A 19,984-nucleotide genomic window follows, 5' to 3' on the forward strand; every position below is an offset into this window, starting at 1 on the left:
GCCGTTCTTGAACCATGTTGCACCACATGCATTGAAATACATGTTGAATCGTCTTTTGTGAGAGATGCGTACCAGGTATCAAACAGTATAAATCGTTTTGATGATGCTGATGATTTGTTGTGCATTTGAATTTGATTAATTTGAATAGTTTTGGCTTTGGCGAGCTTTTAAATATTCTTGCCTATAAATAAACCTGACTAAAACTGAAGCCATTCCACATCAAATAGAATTGTCATCCCACTGAATCAAACCGAATTTAATCATTCCATTTGAAAATGGACCGTTCTTGAATCGTGTCTTGGGATGCGTATCGAATCCTCAATTGTTGGATTGAAGCACACTCCTTTTTTTCATTCTCTTTCTTTTTTTTGTGGGGGGGGGGGGGGGGGGGGCTGGAATGGATCAATTAATGACCTTTCAATTCATTTCAATGAGATTAGTTTAGATGGGACTGTACAAGTCACAGACCTAATTATACCCGTAAGTGAAAATACCACTGTATTCATTAATTTACAACTTCCAAGACTCAATGTCTTCAGCTTCATATGGAATTCACATTTTAATTTAGCCAGAATGTCTATTTGATTGAATATGAAGTGCTTCATCAATATTCCAGCAAGATATCAAAAAGTAGGAAGAGACGATTTCTCTGACATGCAACGCTGCTTGTGCAGGGAGTTGAACACCACCCTGCAGTCGAACAGTTAGGCAAGTAGCAAGCTCTGATAGTCACTCCAAAACTGGATTATTTTTGACTGTTTTATAACTCCAAAATATTGTCGGACCAAAGGCTTTAAATTATCACTTAGTGCATGTCTTAACTCACATAATTTAAAGCTACTTCTGTCTGTGTCTATGAGGGAGGGATCCCTTCTATTTCTCCCCCTCTTCCTTCCTTCCTCTGTTCCTCATTCCACCCTCCGAGCCTTATCTTTGTGTTTGCTGAGGCAGAGCCAAATGTTTATGACAGATGAGATGGAAGCGGGAAGTGATGTCATCCCAGTCCTATCTGTATCTCTAATGTAGCTTATCCCGCCTGGGTATCAACACTGAAGAGCCGGAGGGCCCCCACGCTGTTGATGGGTGCTGGCAGCACCCAAGGTCTCCCATAGGAGCCGCGGAGGCAAAACTGCAAAAGTCATCCAGCCCTCCTCGACTTTCACCTGTCGCCCGTCAGCCTGTCAGAACAGCAGCACCTTTCCTCACACCACGGTTACTCGATGAACATCGTTAGACTCGAGAGTGAAAGTGTTTTTCTTTTCACTCGAGCGGAAAGCGGGGGTGGATGCAATTGGCTCAAATTTGATTTAGAATTTTCTGCCACCCTGAGTCAAGTGTTCGTCTTATTTCTCGTAATAAAATATAGCAGCGGGATATTTTAAGACATTATTCGTCAGAGCTTTACCTCTTGCAGCCTTTTATCCTCTGCAATCTGTCATCAACTCATCTGTCGATCCATCTATCTTCCTCTGGGAGGGCTGTTTTGGTTTGGTAGCAGTATATGTCAGGCACTGGCGTACAAAGGTATTTTCACATCCCCGCTGGGATTACTTGCGGGCCCTTGCATTATTGCTGCTCCTGTGATGCATTATTTTTTCGCTGTTGGGAAGACTGACCTCCAAGTTCAGGAGGAAAAGCTTGCCACAATAATGCATACTTAACTGTAAAGAGCCGAGCTCATTATCCAGCCAATTGTCTGGTGATCAAATACTTGAACAGGTGAAAAATATATAATTGATGTCAGTTTGTCATAATGTTTGATAAAGTGACTGTTGGCAGTCACTAGATGGACAGTAATATTTTCAAAGCTTGTTTTCTCCTTATATTGGAGGCATTGTTGTATCAATGCTGAGAGACAAGCACTCACACAAATGCTACTGAGCGTAAAAAGTATTTTCTTTTCATTCTTCCACATGCTTTATATTTTGCTTAATAACAGCAGCATTGCTCATCTCTTCAAACTGAAAGCATAAATTGTGTTGCTCATTAGGGATAGGTGAGTTGTTGGTTTTTTCCCCCCCCAGCTCAAATATATATAGATTTTGAAACATTGTATTTTTTTTTCCTGCAGGAATATCAACACATAAAAAAAAAAAAGAATTCCATGTCATTGGCTCGAAGTGTAGTGGGACCAGTCTACCACAATATGATCCAGGAAGCAGATCCATGTCCAATCAGTTCATAGTTAAGCAAATGTTTCCTTAGAAAGTAAGCGTTAAACCATCGATAAATATTTTGTGTCACAGGCAATATATTAATGAAGGTTTTAAGATTCTTTAGTGTCAATAAAAAGTAACTTTATAATAGTATGCATAAAAAAACAAACACTTTGATGACACCTTAACAAGGAAGTCTTCGCCTCAATTGCCTGCATATTTCTATTATTATTATTGTCGACTTATTGCGACTTTACCCATATTGTATTGTGCTGCCTGGACACCGATAGGCGACTAATTGGCAGGAGACACCAAGTTGACTCATTCACATCACATGACAGTATTTCTACAACATAGATTCTCAACTGGTGGGTCGGAACCCAAAAAATAGGTCATGGACCCATTTTGGGTGGTCACGGACAGCTAGTAAAAACATACATGTATTCTTAGTTTTATTTTTCTGCTACATTACTTGAGAGACTTGACAAGTTTCTACATGGAACATACTTGTGTAAGCAACAGGAAGTGTAGCTGCCACTCATTTATTCTACCCATCGTGGTGTCTGATAAGCATGAGAGCAATCGATTTGACCAAAACCTACTCAAATGTATCCAACCTCAGGAAATAGGCAGACTTTCTCACCCTTCTCAGACATTTAAAGCATTTATGGATTTGTTCTCAACATGTTTTTACGACTATAACCCATCAGAAATCAAGCCTAAATTTACTATTATCCCACAGTCAATAGTCTTCACAGGAGAGTGCAATCTTTTTAACTCATTCACTCCCAGCCATTCTCACTGAAGCAACCCCCTTTGCTCCCGGCTGGTTTTTGAATTTTGACTGATTTTGCAAGCCCCACAGAATATTGTGTTCTATTGCTATAAAAACATGGACTCTACCAAAAGCAAAATGAGTATTTTTTCATCAGGAAAAAAAGTATGTTTCTATCTGTTTCCGTTTTGCAGCAATTAGCATTAGAATATAGCTCAGTTTCATCATTATTCACAAATCTGATTAAAACAGTGGGGAAAAGAGCTTTATGCAACATGGCCCAGGTTGATCTCTCATTCTCTGCTGCCACCTGCTGGCCGTTTTTGTAATAACTACCCTTGTTCAAGCATTCTCTTCAGTTCAGACGCTGCATCAAAGACATCAGTATGCTCTAGCATTAAAAACAACATTTAAAAAACTTATAAATACGTTTTGGGGACCATGGTAATGTTTAAAATAGAACGTATTTATACGTTTTTGGGAACAAATGAGTTAGGTTGCTAAGGGTTGAGCAGCTATATTTTCTTTCATTTTCACTTTGTGTAGGTGCAGTGACCATGCAGTAGCACAATAGTTTGCCTTTATAGTGAATGGCAATCCAGTTGGGCCAGCACAGCAGTGAGAAACAGTGTAGAAGATGGACACACACACACGCGCGCTTTTCATAAATGTACTGCATTTATTCTTTCTGCTCCGGGTGATGCCTGTGTTAAAGCCTCCGGTGAAGCCAGCGTGTCAGTCTGTCGGTACATGACCGGTGCGGCTTGCGAGCGGCCAACAGCAAAGGAATAAATCATTATTGTACAACAATGCATCAGTTGACTTTCTTGCCGTTTCGTGACCAGAGGTGAACACTACGGCTCTTTGAAAAGGCCGGTCGGCAGTGGCGCAAGGGGCGGGAGCCAGCGGAGCGTGCAGCCTTGTCACAGTGCCGTATAATGGGGCTGCATCAGCCCTTCCTCTAACTAGTCAGCTGGGAGGACCCCCCCCCGCCCCCTTCCCCCGCCACCGCCCCACCACCTTCCTCGTCTTTCATCTGCTGAGGCCCCCCAGCTCGCAAGCCCATTCTCTGCCCTGCCTATCGCCCAAACTCACAGAGCCCAGCCCCAGCATGGTCTGACAGCAGCCCTCTCATCAGCCTGTCAGGCCTATGCTAACAAGGCGCTATCCATCCAGCATGCCCTAGAGTGCCAGCTGTCTCTCTGTTTCCTGCCTTTCCCTCTGTTGTTCCTCTCCTCTCGTTGCCTGACTTTACTGTGTCTCCCGACTTACGCTATCTTGGTCCTCTCTGACATATCATTTTTTACCCATCTGTCTCGTGTTCTCGCTGGCTACACCTCTCCCACTCCTGCTCCCCGTGTGTCTTTCCCCTCAATAGATTTATCCCTACCTAGTCAAGCCATGTGCCATGAGTTGCCACGCGTGCTCTCCTGCTGTAGCCACAAATGTGCCTATTTGCATGTAGTGGGTGTTTGTCTTTTTTTTTGCTTGCATGCATGCATCTGTTTATATGTGCAGGTACTTGTAACTCACACCTTATGTCTTTGTGACAGATTCTCAGTCGCTTTGTCTGTGTAGGAGGCCTGGCGTTAGCTGTTGCCACCAGCAACACGTCTGTCCTCGCTCTCTCTTCCTGTGCCACCTACTTTGTTGTGAGGCACACTTGAGTCGCGCTGGGCCTGACATCCGTGTATGTCTACAGACGCGAAAGCAGACTGGCTAATTGGAAACTTAGTTGGTGCTGAGGAGGAGAGATGGAAAGGCTAACATAACAATAAAACCGAACAGTCAAAGGAGTCTGGCATGGACAGAAAGACAGCTGGATGAAGGAAAGAGAAAACAGAAATGAATTGGTCTGAAAATCGAGAAAGTATGTTACTTTTAACAGGACGAAGTATTTGTCTCTTGAAGTACACTGACCACAAGGTTTCTTTTTTTGCCAGTTTATTCAACCTGTCTATCTGTTTTTCAACTCAGTATTTCTCAATTATTTTTTGTTACGTCCCCCAGGCAGAAGAAAATATTTTGTGCCCACGCCCCCAACTATCAACCGCAACGAGTAATAGAATCATTTGTCTATAAAATTGTTGTAAGTATACCTCTGCAGAGCTGCTAATACTACTTGTGCACTCTCTTAGGCTACATTCACAATGCAAGCATATTGGACCCAGATCGGATTTTTTTGCCCAAATGCGACCTGTATCTGACTTTTTTTATGTCAGTCTGAACCGCTCAATTCTGATTTTTTTTTTCATATCCGTCCTGGGTCACTTTCATATGTGGTCCTAGATCGGATACGTGACCGAATGTTTGCAATGCGACCGCAGTCTGAACGGCCAGGTCGCATATATCCGACCTCTACGCCATCAAAAGTCAAATATGCGCTCCGCGAAGGCGGGGGCATTAAGGTTGATTTCTGCTTGACGCATCTGCGAGGCGAATCTACCTTCAGATAATGAGTGTCTTCCTTGTCTCATTCAGAAGAACCTTCACAATTAACATCATCACAACCTCTAACTTCCGTTGAAAACTTCCCTTGAAATCTTCTCTAATGCTCTTTAGTTTACCAATAACACAACTGATGTTCCAGTCAGTTCAACTCCTATTTGAGATCAAGATTAATTTAAGCACATTGTTTTGTCACGTATTCCTTTGTTGAGCGCTACTTTTTCATAACCTCTCAACATCAAACCCAGTCTACACTGTGAGTGAATCAGTTGCTGCTGTTTTTATTCATCCAATGTTACATGTTTACTTAACAGCAGATCTAAATTGACAAGTCAGCGATCTGAATGTGGTGTGTGTTGGACAGCTTAAATTGTTGACAGACAGGCATGATGGAATTTATTCTAGTTGTTCCTGAGAATTGCCAAAATTAAGTAACTATATCATTATGTTTACAAAAAAAAAAAAAAACTTGCCTGCAACCCACAGATCACACTCAAAAGTATCATACACAGAATTAATTCAAGAGCTCCTGGTAGATAGTACAAGTTCAATATGGCCACTATGGAGCTCGCTGTTTTCGGATGCCCTTTTGTGATCAGGATCTCGAAATTAGAAATAGGAAGATTAGAAAATTGCCATTAATTTAATGCGATTTTAAGGAAAAATGCTATATTGGGATATATCGGTCCTTCTCTAAAATGATCTTTTGTTGGTTTTAGGGGGAAATTATATGTATCAAGAGTACTAGTGGTATCGGTACTTGGTATCGGTGACTACACAAGAGTTGAGTGCTTGTTCTGATATTGGTCTGGGAAAAAAAGTGGTAGAGAATAGGGGTGTGAATTGCCGAGTACCTGACCTTGCGATTCAATCTGTATCACGATTCATATGTCCCGATTCGATTCAATATCGATTAATCCCGATAAGAATCTATAAATCAATTATTGTTTTGTTTTTTTAAAGCTCAAATTTAGAAAATACTAATAAGTAAACTTGTACATGTACACTGTAAGATTTATATGAAAATGTACTTCAGGCTTATAACTGTGAGCCACCGTATTTAACAAACAGGTTGCAATCTGTTTCAGGTTTGAACAGCATCGAAATCAGATTTTAAGGCTTAATGTTCCATTAATATAACATTCTTACATGCTTAAAGTTTGAACCCTAATTAAAACATTTTGTTGAATATTTCCATCAAAAAGTGATCTTTAAAAATCGATTCGGCTACATATTGAATCGATACGAGAATTGTGCGCTGTAATATCGCGATATATTGCCAAATTGATTTTTTTAAACACCCCTAGTATAGAACATTCCTAATGCACACTTTTGGGCACAGCCACTAGGGCAATCTGTCAGGATTTAGCCACCCTTCTTCCATGAAAATATACAGTTCTGGAAAATAAACTGCCTGTTCTATTTTATGCTTAAATCTTACTCAAAATGCATTATACATTTTGTGAAATCATTTATTTAAAAAAAACAGTTTGAAAGGCTTGCTGATTGATCTGTTAATGCCTGGGTTTATGGTTGGTGACGAGGGTTTTAAATCTTATACATTATCATATTTTTTGGGGAGTGAAAATACACATACTTGCTCCATAAACCTGCAGGTTATATAAAAAAGTAAAATAACCCCATCCTCACTTGTACTTTTTGTTTCACTTTCGTTTTAGCCTTTAGTACGACTTTTTGTAAAGACGTAAAGCTGAGCCGAGCCTTTGGTGAGGAGCTTTTCGATTGCGGCATTTTGCCCAGCTCTAATACAGTTTTAAAGTTTGTATCTTTTCTCTTGCGCTTTCTTCTACTTGCACTGCTCGTCTGTCTCCATCTTTTCTGTCCGTAGCCCAATTGTGAATGAGTCCGCAAGTACCAGTCTTCTTTATGTTTTGGCTACAAGTGCACTAAAAAGCTCTCAGGGCACAACCAAAGACCTTGACTGCTTTTTGAAGCAGGCTGTCGCTGTATAATCGCTTCGCTTCTCACAGCCGATGGGGCAACACACACACACATACACGCGCGCACAGTGTGAGAGAGGCAGGCGGCCCCTCATTACCGGGCTGAGCCCCGGTCCCCGAGGACTGGACCCAGCACCTAATCCTGTATTTGTTCTTGGGGACTGTATCTGTGATTCTCCATTGAATGGAATATTAAGCACCCAGGTCTTTTGTGGAGCGTGTAAGCCATTTGGCTCCACTCATCTATTATTTATCAGCCTGGCAAATATTTTATCAGCCTTAGCCTCTTATGGCTTACTGTCACGTGAACCCCCGTCCCAATCCTGACCCCTTGATAGATATATATTTTTTAAACTCCTTGAATAAAAAGAAGAAACATTTTAATTTTTCATGTTTATTGGCTGTTTTAGTCATTTGAGTGAGGAAACATGCGTTGCTTTCCTGACGTTGCTTTAGAGCTAACTTATGGCAGACACTATTTGGAGATAGCAAATGAAATGAATATAAATCTCTGAGCGTCCGTAACCTCCTCCCTTCTCGAGAAACTCCCCTAAAACAGCCAGTGGGTGTTAGGAGAAGAAGCGTGAGAAGCTGGTCTTCTCCCTTTCAACCTGTAAGTAAATCACGCCGGTTGGGGGGGCTCACCTTGAGGCCTGGTGGAGATAATTGGAGTTGGTTAGCGAGGTGTTCTGTGCCATTACCTCCTGGTACCAGTGAATGGCTGGGGCTTGTCTCGCACTCCCAGAGGAGGAATATACTCGCCTGTTGGATCTCCACTTTGTGTGTGTGTGTGTGCGTGTGCGTGTGCGTAAGCCCACAGTCAGACCGCTGACCTCTCTTTATCACAAATTAATGGCCCTTTATCATCACTTGGGTGAAGAAGAAAAAAATATCTGATGATTTTGATAACAACTCCTCCACCAAGTGTTTCACTTTCCCACATTAATATTCATAGGATCGATTTACTCTCAGAATTAACTAAAGAAGCCAAACTGTTTGTGAGGGAATTCATTCTGACAGGAGCGTGGCGGTGTTGTTGTGTCGGAAGACGAAAAATATGCATATTCAGATACACAGAGCAAGACACCAATTAAATGTTGATTAAGTCTTAACTATTGTGGGACTGGCTGGGTGAGAAATTGCACCGAGACAACAAATAAAGTGTTTTTTCCCCCCAGCCGATAGGAAAAATGAACGCGATTAAAACAAACATGCAAGGAGGGCGGCACATTTATACAAAAACACACGCAGGCACGCATGCAGAGCCCCTCAGATGTCCAGGCTTGATGTGAGGTTCCACTGCAAGAGGTGCGGGGGAGTGGGAGGGGTGTTCTTTTTCTGGCAGTGGTGATTTTGGCTCTTGGCCGGTCAATTGTGACACTTTGTGTGTCAGTGAGCAGAGGGTCTCCTGGTAGTTGTGCGTGTGTGTGTGTCACAGTGTGTGTCCGCTTCACACATTGACTGTGAAGCTGTAGCAGTATAACAGCGGCTGCTGCTCCGGGGTCCCGGTGGTATTGGCCTAGCCCGCAGTCTCTCTTGGCTAACTCATGTTTCATTCTTTGGCAATTTGCCCTAATGAAGTCCCGCAGGAGCCCCTCAGACCTCTGTTCTCTTTCCATATTTAATCATGTTATTTTAATCTGGGGGATGAGCTAACGCCTCGTTCCCCTGCCGTGCCTGCGTGTGTGTGTGTTGCAGGTCATTACTTTTAGCTTGGTTTTTAAGAGACGCCGTGTCAAGAGGGGGCGAGTGGGTTGGGAGGGGGGTCCTGGCTCTAAGACAATGGGAGACAATGATTTTAATTTTATGTGCGCTGTTGGTTTGACTGTGTCGTGAGTTGAGCGCCTTTGAAAAGCGATGTCATCTTCATTTGATTGCACCTCATTATTTGTTGAAAAAAGAGAGGTTAATTATTTCTATTTATTATGCCAGGCTTAGGCACTTATTTTGATTTTTATGACTAATGGCAGACGTGTGTTCGGCTGCAATTGTTGTTTTGGCATTTAGTTGAAAAGCAGTTAATTGAGAACCGCATGCCTGATCATTGCCTGACAAAGAAGTTTTAGGTTAATTTAGTTTTAGGGGCTCACCATCTCACACAGATGGTTTATTCTCGTAACACTACAATTTATTATGGCTGGGTATCGATTCTAATTTCCTCAATCCACTCGATTTCGATTCACAAGAGTTCAGTTCGAGTCGATTTCAATTTTCCCCGATTCGATTCACTTCACTTCAATCCGATATTGATTAATTATGACACGTCAATTCTTCTTAAATGTCAAGGACATGATAAAAACGCCACAAATATTAAATTCCAAAGTAGTAGTTTATTATTACAAGTAACACTTGTTATAACACAAACAATGACATCAACAAGGATGAGATGAAAATATTTTCATAATCTAATTCAATAATTTTAAATATAAATTAAAAGGATTTGGATTGTTTTTAAGTGCAATAAATCAGGTATTTCATAAATGTAAGATTCAATTCATGTGAACAGTCAATTTTAAGAAAACAGTAAGGTAAACAAAAGATTGGCCTTTGAAATTCAATTTTCTTGAGAATTGATGGGGAAAAAGATATATAAAATAATCGATTCATGGTTTTATGAATCGATAATGGGCTTGAAAAGGAAAATCTATTTGATATTGATTATTCTTTTTTTTTTTAAACCCAGCCCTACAATTGATCTAATCATTTTTAGTTAAAAGTTTCAAATGTGCATTATAACAGCAATGGAATATATCGATACGAAACAAAAACATAGTGTTGGGTCCATGCAATTGTCTTTTTTTTTTTCAACCTTTGCCATCCATACATTTCTTTACATCCTTTTTCCACCATTTGTCATTCTGTGTCTCTGCTACAAAAGTTGGAGACAGGCTGCTGTCAGCCGGTTGATCTTCTATTCTTTCCTCCAATAATAGCTCCAGGTTACATGTTCAACACAAAAGGCTGACTTACACTCACCTGTAGCAAGGTATTCATTTAACAATCCTTGGTGACATACAACTAGACTGCATCTTAATGTGAGTTTCTATTATAGAATGTGTTGTTTTGGATTTCACTGTTTAGTGCTATATTTACTGTTATCATGTGCATTGACCTCTTTCTCTCCTTTCTGCTTTTCTCTCTAGTTAACGGCATGTGTCCACGGTGCAGCTGCTTTGCTCTTTCCAATGTACTGGCAGCATATCTTCATCCCTGTGCTGCCCCCGCATCTTCTGGACTACTGCTGGTAAGGCCTGTCACCTCCATACACACACATGCGCTGAACATAACATATAGTGCGGGTCAACATGCTTCGTTACTCTTGGCTCTGATATCATCTTCATCATCCGCCACCCATCCGAATGGACCGAGACGATGTAGCGTCTCGTTTCTCTGCATTTCCGCCACATGGATTTCATCTTCTTTAAAAAGTGCTGCTGCTTTTTTGGGGAATCAATCTGTGATTGATCATCGCGTGCACTGCGAGGAACACATCTGCCTTTAGAAACTCTTCATCAACGACTGTAAAATGTGATTTTCAACACTCTGGGAAAACTCAGCAGCAGTTGATTCAATCACTGGGGTGGCCTCCGAGCACTGATTAGGAAAATACAATTTTATTAGTTGATGAGCATGTACAGTATTGCGTTGCTGGATTTCCTGGTGCATATTTGTTGATGGACGATAGTGTCATATCTTAGTCTATTACACTGCAGCGCTACGAGCCTGCTGTGTGCTGCTGGCTTGTATTAGGCTGATTATGAGCATGCAGCAGCTGAATCCTCTTGGGCACAGATCATCTGACACAACAAGATTTAATCAAAGAATGTATAAGTCTTAAAATGTGCTTCTGTTGTTTGACTGGTGGATGGGATTGCCAATATTACTCAATGATTCTACATGTTTTTTTTTTTCCAAATCATATCAAACTGTGACAGATACAGGAGTTATACCAGGAGTGTTTGGACAATGACAAATGAAGTCCATCAGCTAATACAGTTGTGGTCATATTACCAATGATCTTTAAAAATAAATAAATAAGCCACTGAAAATGGAGGTACTATCATTTCTTCAATAGTGTGAAATTATAACCACATTTTTTTTTCAAACTCAATTGCCACTTTTTTTTTTTGTACGTGGTAATAATCCATGCAAGAGACAAAATCTGCTTCCATTAAGGCTATTCCTTTAAATACATCAGCAGTCCTTTTTTTCAATGTAAATTTTTGTTTGTTTGTTTTGTTCTTTAAAGTGTCTGCGGACATATTGTAATTGCTAAATGTGTGACAATTGTTTTCCTTAAAGCAACACTAAAGAACTTTCAGTCTACATTGATTATGGTGGCGCCATATGGACAAAAGCGGTAATGTTATGCCTGAAGGAACACCTCATTTCCCATGAGGACAAGCGTATTGCGTTGTTTTTGAGCTCACGCCAGCAAGTGAAATTCGGGCCAATGTTGGTCCTTGACTGTCCTTTTATCCGAGTAGCTTTCCTTTTTCCTTTTTCTTTTCAGTTGTTTTGCAGCTTCTGCCAGGAAAGCAGTAATTGTGCATCGACATTCAAATTGACTTCCGTCTTTGTAACGAATGGGGAAAGGGGGAAGTGACGTATGCCATAAAGCTGTCGGCACATTTGTAGTTTTTTATGTGGCAGTGTTCCTACCACTCTCATCAAAGTTACTTAGTGCCAGTAAAAATGATACAGGCCCCCTCAGGCCATGACAAAGGTACCATTCAACTAGTTTTAAGTCGATGTTTCATCAGAAGAGTTATGAAAATATTTTATTAAGGTTGAAAAGTTCGTTAGTGCTACTTTAAATATCTGCGTCTTTTCTTAAAGTTTACTGGTTGAGAACATGAAACCTGTTAAATCTACTGTATATGTGATAAATATTTGCAATGAAGAGAATACTGTGCATTAAACACACTGCGTAGCATTTGTAATGATTAGGGATTTAAAGTTTTTAATTACCTTAAGTCTCTTGTTATCCTAAGTCATTCTCAGATATAAACATAATAGTTTACTGACTATTCACTGTTCAAGCAGGGGTCTCAAACTCACAGCCCCGGGGTCATATTTGGGTCCAGGATGAAAGTTTGCGGCACCCTACTTGACATCATAGCGCACCCTCCATGTTTTTTGTGTGTGTTTTTTTCACGTGGATGAGTGTTTTGGCTGTTATTTATCTCTTATGAGCTACCATAACTAAGACTCATGACATCTTTTGACAAAAGTGATACCAAGTGGAAGGAAAAGATACTCTGTGCTCCAGTCCCAGTCATGTATTTTTCAAAACCTGTCGTGAACACAAAGGTTGGCGACGAGAACACCCAATTTAAAAAAACAAAACAGGAGATGGACTGTTTCTTGTTGCCCGACATATCTTGAATGAATGCACTGACAAAGTTACGGTGCTCAAGAAATCCGACGTCATTACTCAATGAGACGTGTTGAGGAGGAGTATGCAAAGTAGCAAGGAGATGAGAGAGAGGACTAGCTCACCAAATCTTTCTCACATTCTGGTAGGGATGTAAAGATATTAAAACTGTCACAATATTGTCATCGTCATGTCATATTAAAAGCAGCACATCTGTTAAAAAAGTCAGGTTGATTTCCATTTGTGCAGTTCTAGCACCCTCTGGTGGCTAGTTGTTTAGTACAGTCAAATTTTCACAAGGCATGTTTTGGCCCTTCTATGTTTAAAATCCACGCTAATGGTCAGATGAAGGGGAACGTACTATGCTTGTGAATCGAGTCAATATGTGGAAGAACTCAATGTGTGCGTTGATTAGCAAGTAAATGAAAAATAAAACAATTATTAGAGATTAAAGGTTGTTTATATGCATTGTTATTATGTACAAAAAGCACAATATTATCTTTTTTTTAGTATGAGCTTCTTCTTCTTTTTTTTTACAATATTGTAACCTTTTTTACCACAATATATTACCACAATATTGTGATAATTATTGTATCGCACACCCTTCATATCGTTTGGATATCATTGCATCCCTACATTCTGAAGAACCGTTAATAAAGATTGAGAAGATTGGATGCGTTGTACATTATTTGGAATACTTGAACCCCTTTTTGTGAAAAACTGTATGCGGCTCAGCCACACTCAGACAATCTCTAGCGGGCCCCCACATAAGTTGAGTTTGAGACCCTTGCATTAAAGTGACACAATCCAATCCAAATGAGCGAACATAAATTCAGTGTTTTAAAACAGTTGTAGCTAAATTTTCTTGTACCAACTTGACCCTGAGATTTTGAGTGCTGATGAATTGTTTTCCTCTCTCCATCTGCAGTGCCCCCATGCCATACTTTGTGGGAGTTCATCTTAGTCTGCTGGAGGTATGTTTGTTAATTCTTTACTATGCATATGCACATAAAAGTCCATGCAAATATATACTGTATGCATCATTATGTATGATTGTGTGCAGTGCACAGCTGGATAAAGTTAGCAAAGTAAGCAAATGTATGCAATAAGTTCCATGTTTTATTTACTGTACTAATTTACTGTTAATGAAGTAAGGATGGAACGAGCTTCCCAATATATTGCCTTGCTATTTTGGGAGAAAAACAAAACAAAACACTGATTTCAAAAGTACGGGCACAATAGTTTTCCTCTTTGTCTCTCTTGCCTCTACTCTTTCTTTTTTAAACTTAAGTACACAAGAGAAGAAAAAAAGGAAGGAAACACAAACAAAGTCCATTGTTATAAACCTTTGTTATTTGTTGGGGCTAGCTATCACCACCGCTATTGTCTGCGAGCGCATGTTGCAAGCGTTTGTGTGTGCATGAGTGTGTGTGTGCAAGCGTGTGTGATAGTTGTCTGACAGTTGTGGCAGTGGCAGTATTTATCACACTCTGCATCCATGACAGACCCCTTTCTTGCCACTCCATAATTAGTCCAGATCAGCATGTGAGCCTCCACTGCACAGGCTGTCACAAAAGTGACAAACTAGAAAATTCACACACTGTGCTGCCCGCAACATACACACACACACACACCTGCCTGTATCCTGCATCACACTGAAATAATTGTTGCGTTTGTTGCCATCAGGATGCATACAGTGTAGCACAGAATCACTGTGTTGTTGATGCATGAGATTCTAGTGCTGAGGAGAATGTACAATTCAAACATCCCCTTTCACTGCCATTCTTCATGCACTTTGTGTGTAACAACACTGCAAAAAGGTCTGTAGAAAAAAATAAATATATATATATATAGTAAAATAAGAAAATTATTACTTAAAATAAGCAAAATTATCTGCCAACAGAACAAGAACATTTTACTTATATTTACCTGTAAGATATTGAAAAATAAGAAAATAATACTAGGCCCATATCAACCACTGCGGTCTTGAAAATAGTATTTTCAGACTAAAAACAAGTAATGTCGACTTTTTTCAAGCTGTAATAAATAGCACTATTTTCTTAAATTACATGAGTATTATTATTTTTTACGCTTGGATAACTTAGCCTAAGTGTCAAGCAGGGAGGTAAATAAATATAATAAAAATTAACCATATTGCACTTGTCTGTTTTCATACAAATTTTTTCCATTTATCTTATTACTAGATTATGCAAAATCTTCTTCATCTTCAAATGTGGGAAATGCTTGTTTTAATCCTCACAGTACTTAAAACTGGCTGTTAACACTCAATGCAAAGACTGCTTGATCAAATAAGATAATAAAATAAACACAATGATCTTGTCTGACAATTTCATTTAAAGTAAAAATAACTTGTCTAAGCAAATTTAGGTCAAATTTAAGAAATTATTACTTATGTAAGATTTTAATTTTTACAGTGAATGAAGAGGTTCTGATTGCACATTTTCATTGTCAATTGGAAGGCAGAAGAAGGACGTCACTTAAATGTAGTTCTTGTATTTTCTCAGACTTTCATGACCTTTAACCCTGATAACACAGATCCTTGAGAAAGGTGTGCATTGTAAAATGAAAAATACAAAAATCTAATACAAACAGGCAATTAATCCAGAACTATATTGTATATGTTTTGCTTTATTTAATTCATCTATCATAATATCACTGTTAATAAATTAGCTTGATAAAGACTGAGTTTAAAATGATGCCATCATTCATGCATGTAAAGTCATGTAGAGAGAATGTCAAGGCGTTAGGAAAGTTTGTGTCGTTTTTGGAGTATGCCGTGTTTCACTGCTCACCAACAGGATGCTTTAGCAACTGTCAGCCTTTCATCATCACAACAACAAGATTATAATAATAATAATAAAATTAAAAAAACACACTTAAAAAATACACAATGGGCTCCTTGCACAAATCCACTACTTTCTGAACTCAGCACCACTCCTTCATTTCCTGTCTTTGCTATTAAAATGTCAATTCAAAGGGTTACAGAAATGTGCTTAATTACAATATGTCCAGCTGTTGATTTGAAAATATTTAAGCCCTAAATACTTTTTCTACATTTGTAATAACTTGAATTTAATTTATTATGAAAGGGGAAATTCCCTTGGTGGTTTGTTCAGCGTGGCCTTGAGCAGTTAGTTGAAGGTTGGCAGTGCCTTTCTCAATGGCACTTCGGGACTCTCTTTTTCAATTTTAAAATGAAAAAGTTTTTTGGGCTGCTCATTTACAGGACAGGAGCGCAAGTGTTTTAAAGTTTTTGAAATCATGACTGTCTAAACACTGAAAGACAGATTTTTGCTGAAATTGAGAAAGTGCTCGTATGAATAGTAACGTAGCGTGATACAGCATTTTGGCAAGTCCAACGTTTTTTGGGCGTAGTATTCAGCCTGATGCCTCATAGAATCTGTCAGAGCTATACTGCAAATGTGTCATTATATCATGTCCATCCCATTTCTTGCTCAATTTATTATTGTATGTATACATGCACACAAAACAGGACTCTTGAGTGTTTTAATCAATTTTCTTTTTTTCGGACCACCAGAGACCTAGTAGCTCAGTGTGAGTTGCAACTGACTGTTAGACAGCTAGCAAGTAGCAAGTAGAGTAAACCGTATGCGAGTGTTTGGGGCACGAGCCTGCTGGGGCTTGTGAAAAATTTATTGAAACTCTGAAATGCTGAACGCTGTTTTTCCCTTTTCATGTTAAGTTTAGAAATGTGTACATTTAAGATGACCGGTGGAGATGCATTATTCCCATAACTCACATTTTTAACACAGACTGAGCATAGTGTATGAAAAAATAAGTGGTGAGAGCATGCTATGCCCATTGCAGTGTCTTCAGGCATTTTTGCTTTTCCATTTGAATTGGGATTATTTCCAAAATGTTGTCATCTGAACACGCAGTTTTTCAAATATGCAAAGAAATGAAAAAAAAAAATCCTTTATTTTTATTTTTATTTTTATATATTGCTCCAAAAGGTATTATTTTATAGATGGTGTCCTTATTTGCTGGAGTGGCCATAATTGAAGCATTAATTATGTAAAACACAGATAATAATTAGCCAGGATGACATAAAGAAGGCAAAAGGACATATTAAATGAACTTCATAAGGTGATTGTTTTACCACAAAGACAGACACTGTCTGCAACCATCAAAGTAACTGATTGTATTCCAAGTCATCTGGGCATTTGTTCGCCACACTGCACTTCTCATTGGTAAATACTCGTCAAGCTTGTGGAAGTGGCATGGTAAAGCTGCATAGGCTACTTTGAATAGACATCCACAGGTGTGAGCCTTCACTGGCCTCATTATTCCAATCAATGATATTATCATTTCAACGATTCCATTTAATATCACACTGCATCACTTTGCATCAAAATGCATCACATCAGTTGTCTGTATTGTATGTATATATATATATATATATATATATATTCTTTCTTGAAGGAAGAATATAAAACCTGAGATGGTAAGTGCCACCTAAATGATGGCAATGCTAACTATTGTGTGACGTTATCCTCTTGTAGAGAGTGCGCAGTCGGTCCCTGGAGGACGTGGTCATCCTGAACGTGGACACCAACACACTGGAGAGTCCCTTTGATGATCTGCATAACCTTCCCAGTGATGTGGTGAGGCGCTCGCACAAACCTTGTTTACTCAATCAGTTTTCCTTATTTCTTTGTCTTCCTAGTACAAGAATAAAAGTGAAGCACATTTTAGTTTCCCCCCCCCCTTCCTATATACTGACTTATTCATCGAGGCAAAACTTGTCATTGTATTGTTCGGTCCCCCTCCCCACATCATTACAGTCTGCAGTACTGGCCCCTCAGATTGTGACTGTCTTAAGTAAACTCCCGTTGCGCTGTACAAGGCTTGAAGGCAAACATCGTTCCCTGACCATCAGAGGCTTGTGGGAAAACTTACAACTCCCTTCCCTTCATCTCCATCTATTCTTATCATTATTTTACCAAGTCTTGCCTTGCTGCCTGCCCACTGGCACGTTTGTGAGAGCGAGGGGTAGGAGGTGGGAACGAGGCAGTGGGAAAAGGCGATGGCTGATTTTCAAGGGGGAGAGAGTGGGAAGAAGGGGGCCAATTACCAGTGTGGGCCATGAAGCCACCTGCCAGCACGTCGTCTCTTTAATTAATGGCGCAATGATACTGTGGAGATGCTCCCTGTATCGGTGACCAGCTTCAGGGTCACACGCGCGTTTACACTCGCACGCAGGTATATACACACACAGAGAGACACACACGCTCCTAACAATACACAGCTTGTCGCTTGTCAAAGCGGGATTGTTTATCTGTTTGCTGACGGTGTGTATTAAAGGCCCTCTGTGAGGCGCGGGAGCCCCCCACTAAGGCTGTATACACACTATTATCCACCGTGCTAAATCTATACACTCTGATTCCACTGCATGCCGACTTCTGGCCATTACGTGGTGGTATATAATTATTTGAACTACCCAGCATATGACAAACCATGCAACTCCTTCACAACTCCCTCAGTTTTTAGCACTAGTCCTTACCCTACTACCTGCTAACGTAATGCACTCGTTCATCCCTCCTACAATTTACATTTAGCATTATGAGTCAACTGAATTGTCAGGTAGAAACCTCCTGTGTCCAAATTTGGTCAGTACATCTTTTTTGGGGGGGGGTCAGACTCAATTATTTTTACAATGTATTAACCAGATGCCGATACCGATACCATACCGATACCTACGTGTGTTTTTTTCTCAACATGAAAAAGCTGTCCTGCCATTGGTTCAGAGCATTCAAGGGCCAATAGGATATCTTAGCTCGGTATGCAGTGAACATGTCACACATCAGTGAATGTCGTGCATGAGCAAGACACAAGATGCTGCATCCAAAATCCTATATTAGCTTCAGAATTAATGGTATCGGCATGTTACTTGTTAATACTCACCGATACCACTGTTTTAATGCAGTATAGGGGCCTCTGCCAATACCAGTATCGGTATTGGAACAACACTGGTGGAAATGGGCCTTCACCAAAAGTTCACACAGGATTTCTAGTATTTTTTTCACAACACCCAAATTTTGCAAAAAGTACTTCCATATCAGTACTGCAATCATATCATGGCAAAAACTTAAAACATAAAAGTAAAATGAGGTGGAATAATAGCTCACAGCTAAACAACTTCAACATTTTTATTTTTTGGTGTATTAATTCAAACATTTATCATAAGGACGTTAAGTGTCACTACTTTTGATCAAATAATTATAATTTTTTTAAAACAATAAAAAAAGATATATATATAGTCATTGAATGCAAGCAATTGAGGAAGCCGGCTCAAAATGTCCCTCAAAAAAGCAAATATTGCATTATGTTACATCCGTGGTGTCCAAACTAACGGGGCCATTTGTGGCCTGCCATTCATTTTTCAGCAGGCCGCGGCTTATATTAAAAATGAAATTTGACACGACCTGGTAGGCTGTTTAAAAAAAAATTCAAGCGGTAGGGTTGGGCAAAGTGAGCGTGTCGAAAAAATAGGTGAGCTATGTAACTAGAAAATAGAGACAATTAATAACTGCTTTATTTACAGAGTTCAGTTTGTCTAAAGAAAATGTAAGTCAAAATCTTTTAAACCAGCCCTTGCATCTTTCCGTTTCTTTCTGTTCAACCCCCCCAAAGTTTGGAAAACATTGTGTTACATGGTGTGAGCTTTGATTTTTATGTAGCGTGTTCAAGCATCGTGTTAACATTCCTTACGGGAAAGATTTAACCTGGCACAAGTCACAGGCGTGAGAATTAGAGCGCTTTCGCTACATTTTTTACCGGGATTTGTTGCAACACGTATCATACAATTGTCCAAAATGATAATGAACAATTTAACAGAATCCTTGCATCTTTTGTGTCCTGCTACACTGTCTGCATCTCGCTTGTACCTGCCGTCTCGGCGTTCTGCACCCACGGAGTCAAGCCAAAACAATGCGCAAAGTGAGTTTGTCACATAACCAAGTCAGGATTTTTGTTGAGCGACAGAAGCCAAGAGGGAAGCTTTTGTCTTTTCCTTGTGATAAATTAAGTGGCAGACCGACCGAGCCTTTTTCAGTTTTTTTTTTGTTGCTTTGATCAGGTGCTCACCGTTTTTCCTGACTAATGACAGAACATAGCCTGCACGTCATGTCAAATTACGCCACCTGAAACGGAAAGCACACCGGCATTAATATATTTAACACTGCAAATGACTGTTGTTATTTTCAGTCCCATTCTTTGCTTTTAG

General features: G+C 39.8%; 1 protein-coding gene across 2 annotated transcripts in view; it reads left to right on the forward strand.

The window, feature by feature from the left end:
- Positions 1-19,984, forward strand: part of dennd1b (DENN/MADD domain containing 1B) — a 138,262-nt gene that overhangs the window by 72,411 nt on the left and 45,867 nt on the right. For both annotated transcript variants that reach the window (XM_086089998.1, XM_086089999.1), the window contains 3 exons: positions 10,484-10,584; positions 13,646-13,691; positions 17,262-17,363. In XM_086089998.1, coding sequence (XP_085946124.1) covers positions 10,484-10,584; positions 13,646-13,691; positions 17,262-17,363 — 249 coding nt within the window. The remainder of the gene's footprint in view (positions 1-10,483; positions 10,585-13,645; positions 13,692-17,261; positions 17,364-19,984) is intronic.

This window comes from Leptonotus elevatus, chromosome 11, assembly GCF_054856555.1.
Source record: "Leptonotus elevatus isolate MCC_2025b chromosome 11, RoL_Lele_1.0, whole genome shotgun sequence".
Taxonomy (NCBI): domain Eukaryota; kingdom Metazoa; phylum Chordata; class Actinopteri; order Syngnathiformes; family Syngnathidae; genus Leptonotus; species Leptonotus elevatus.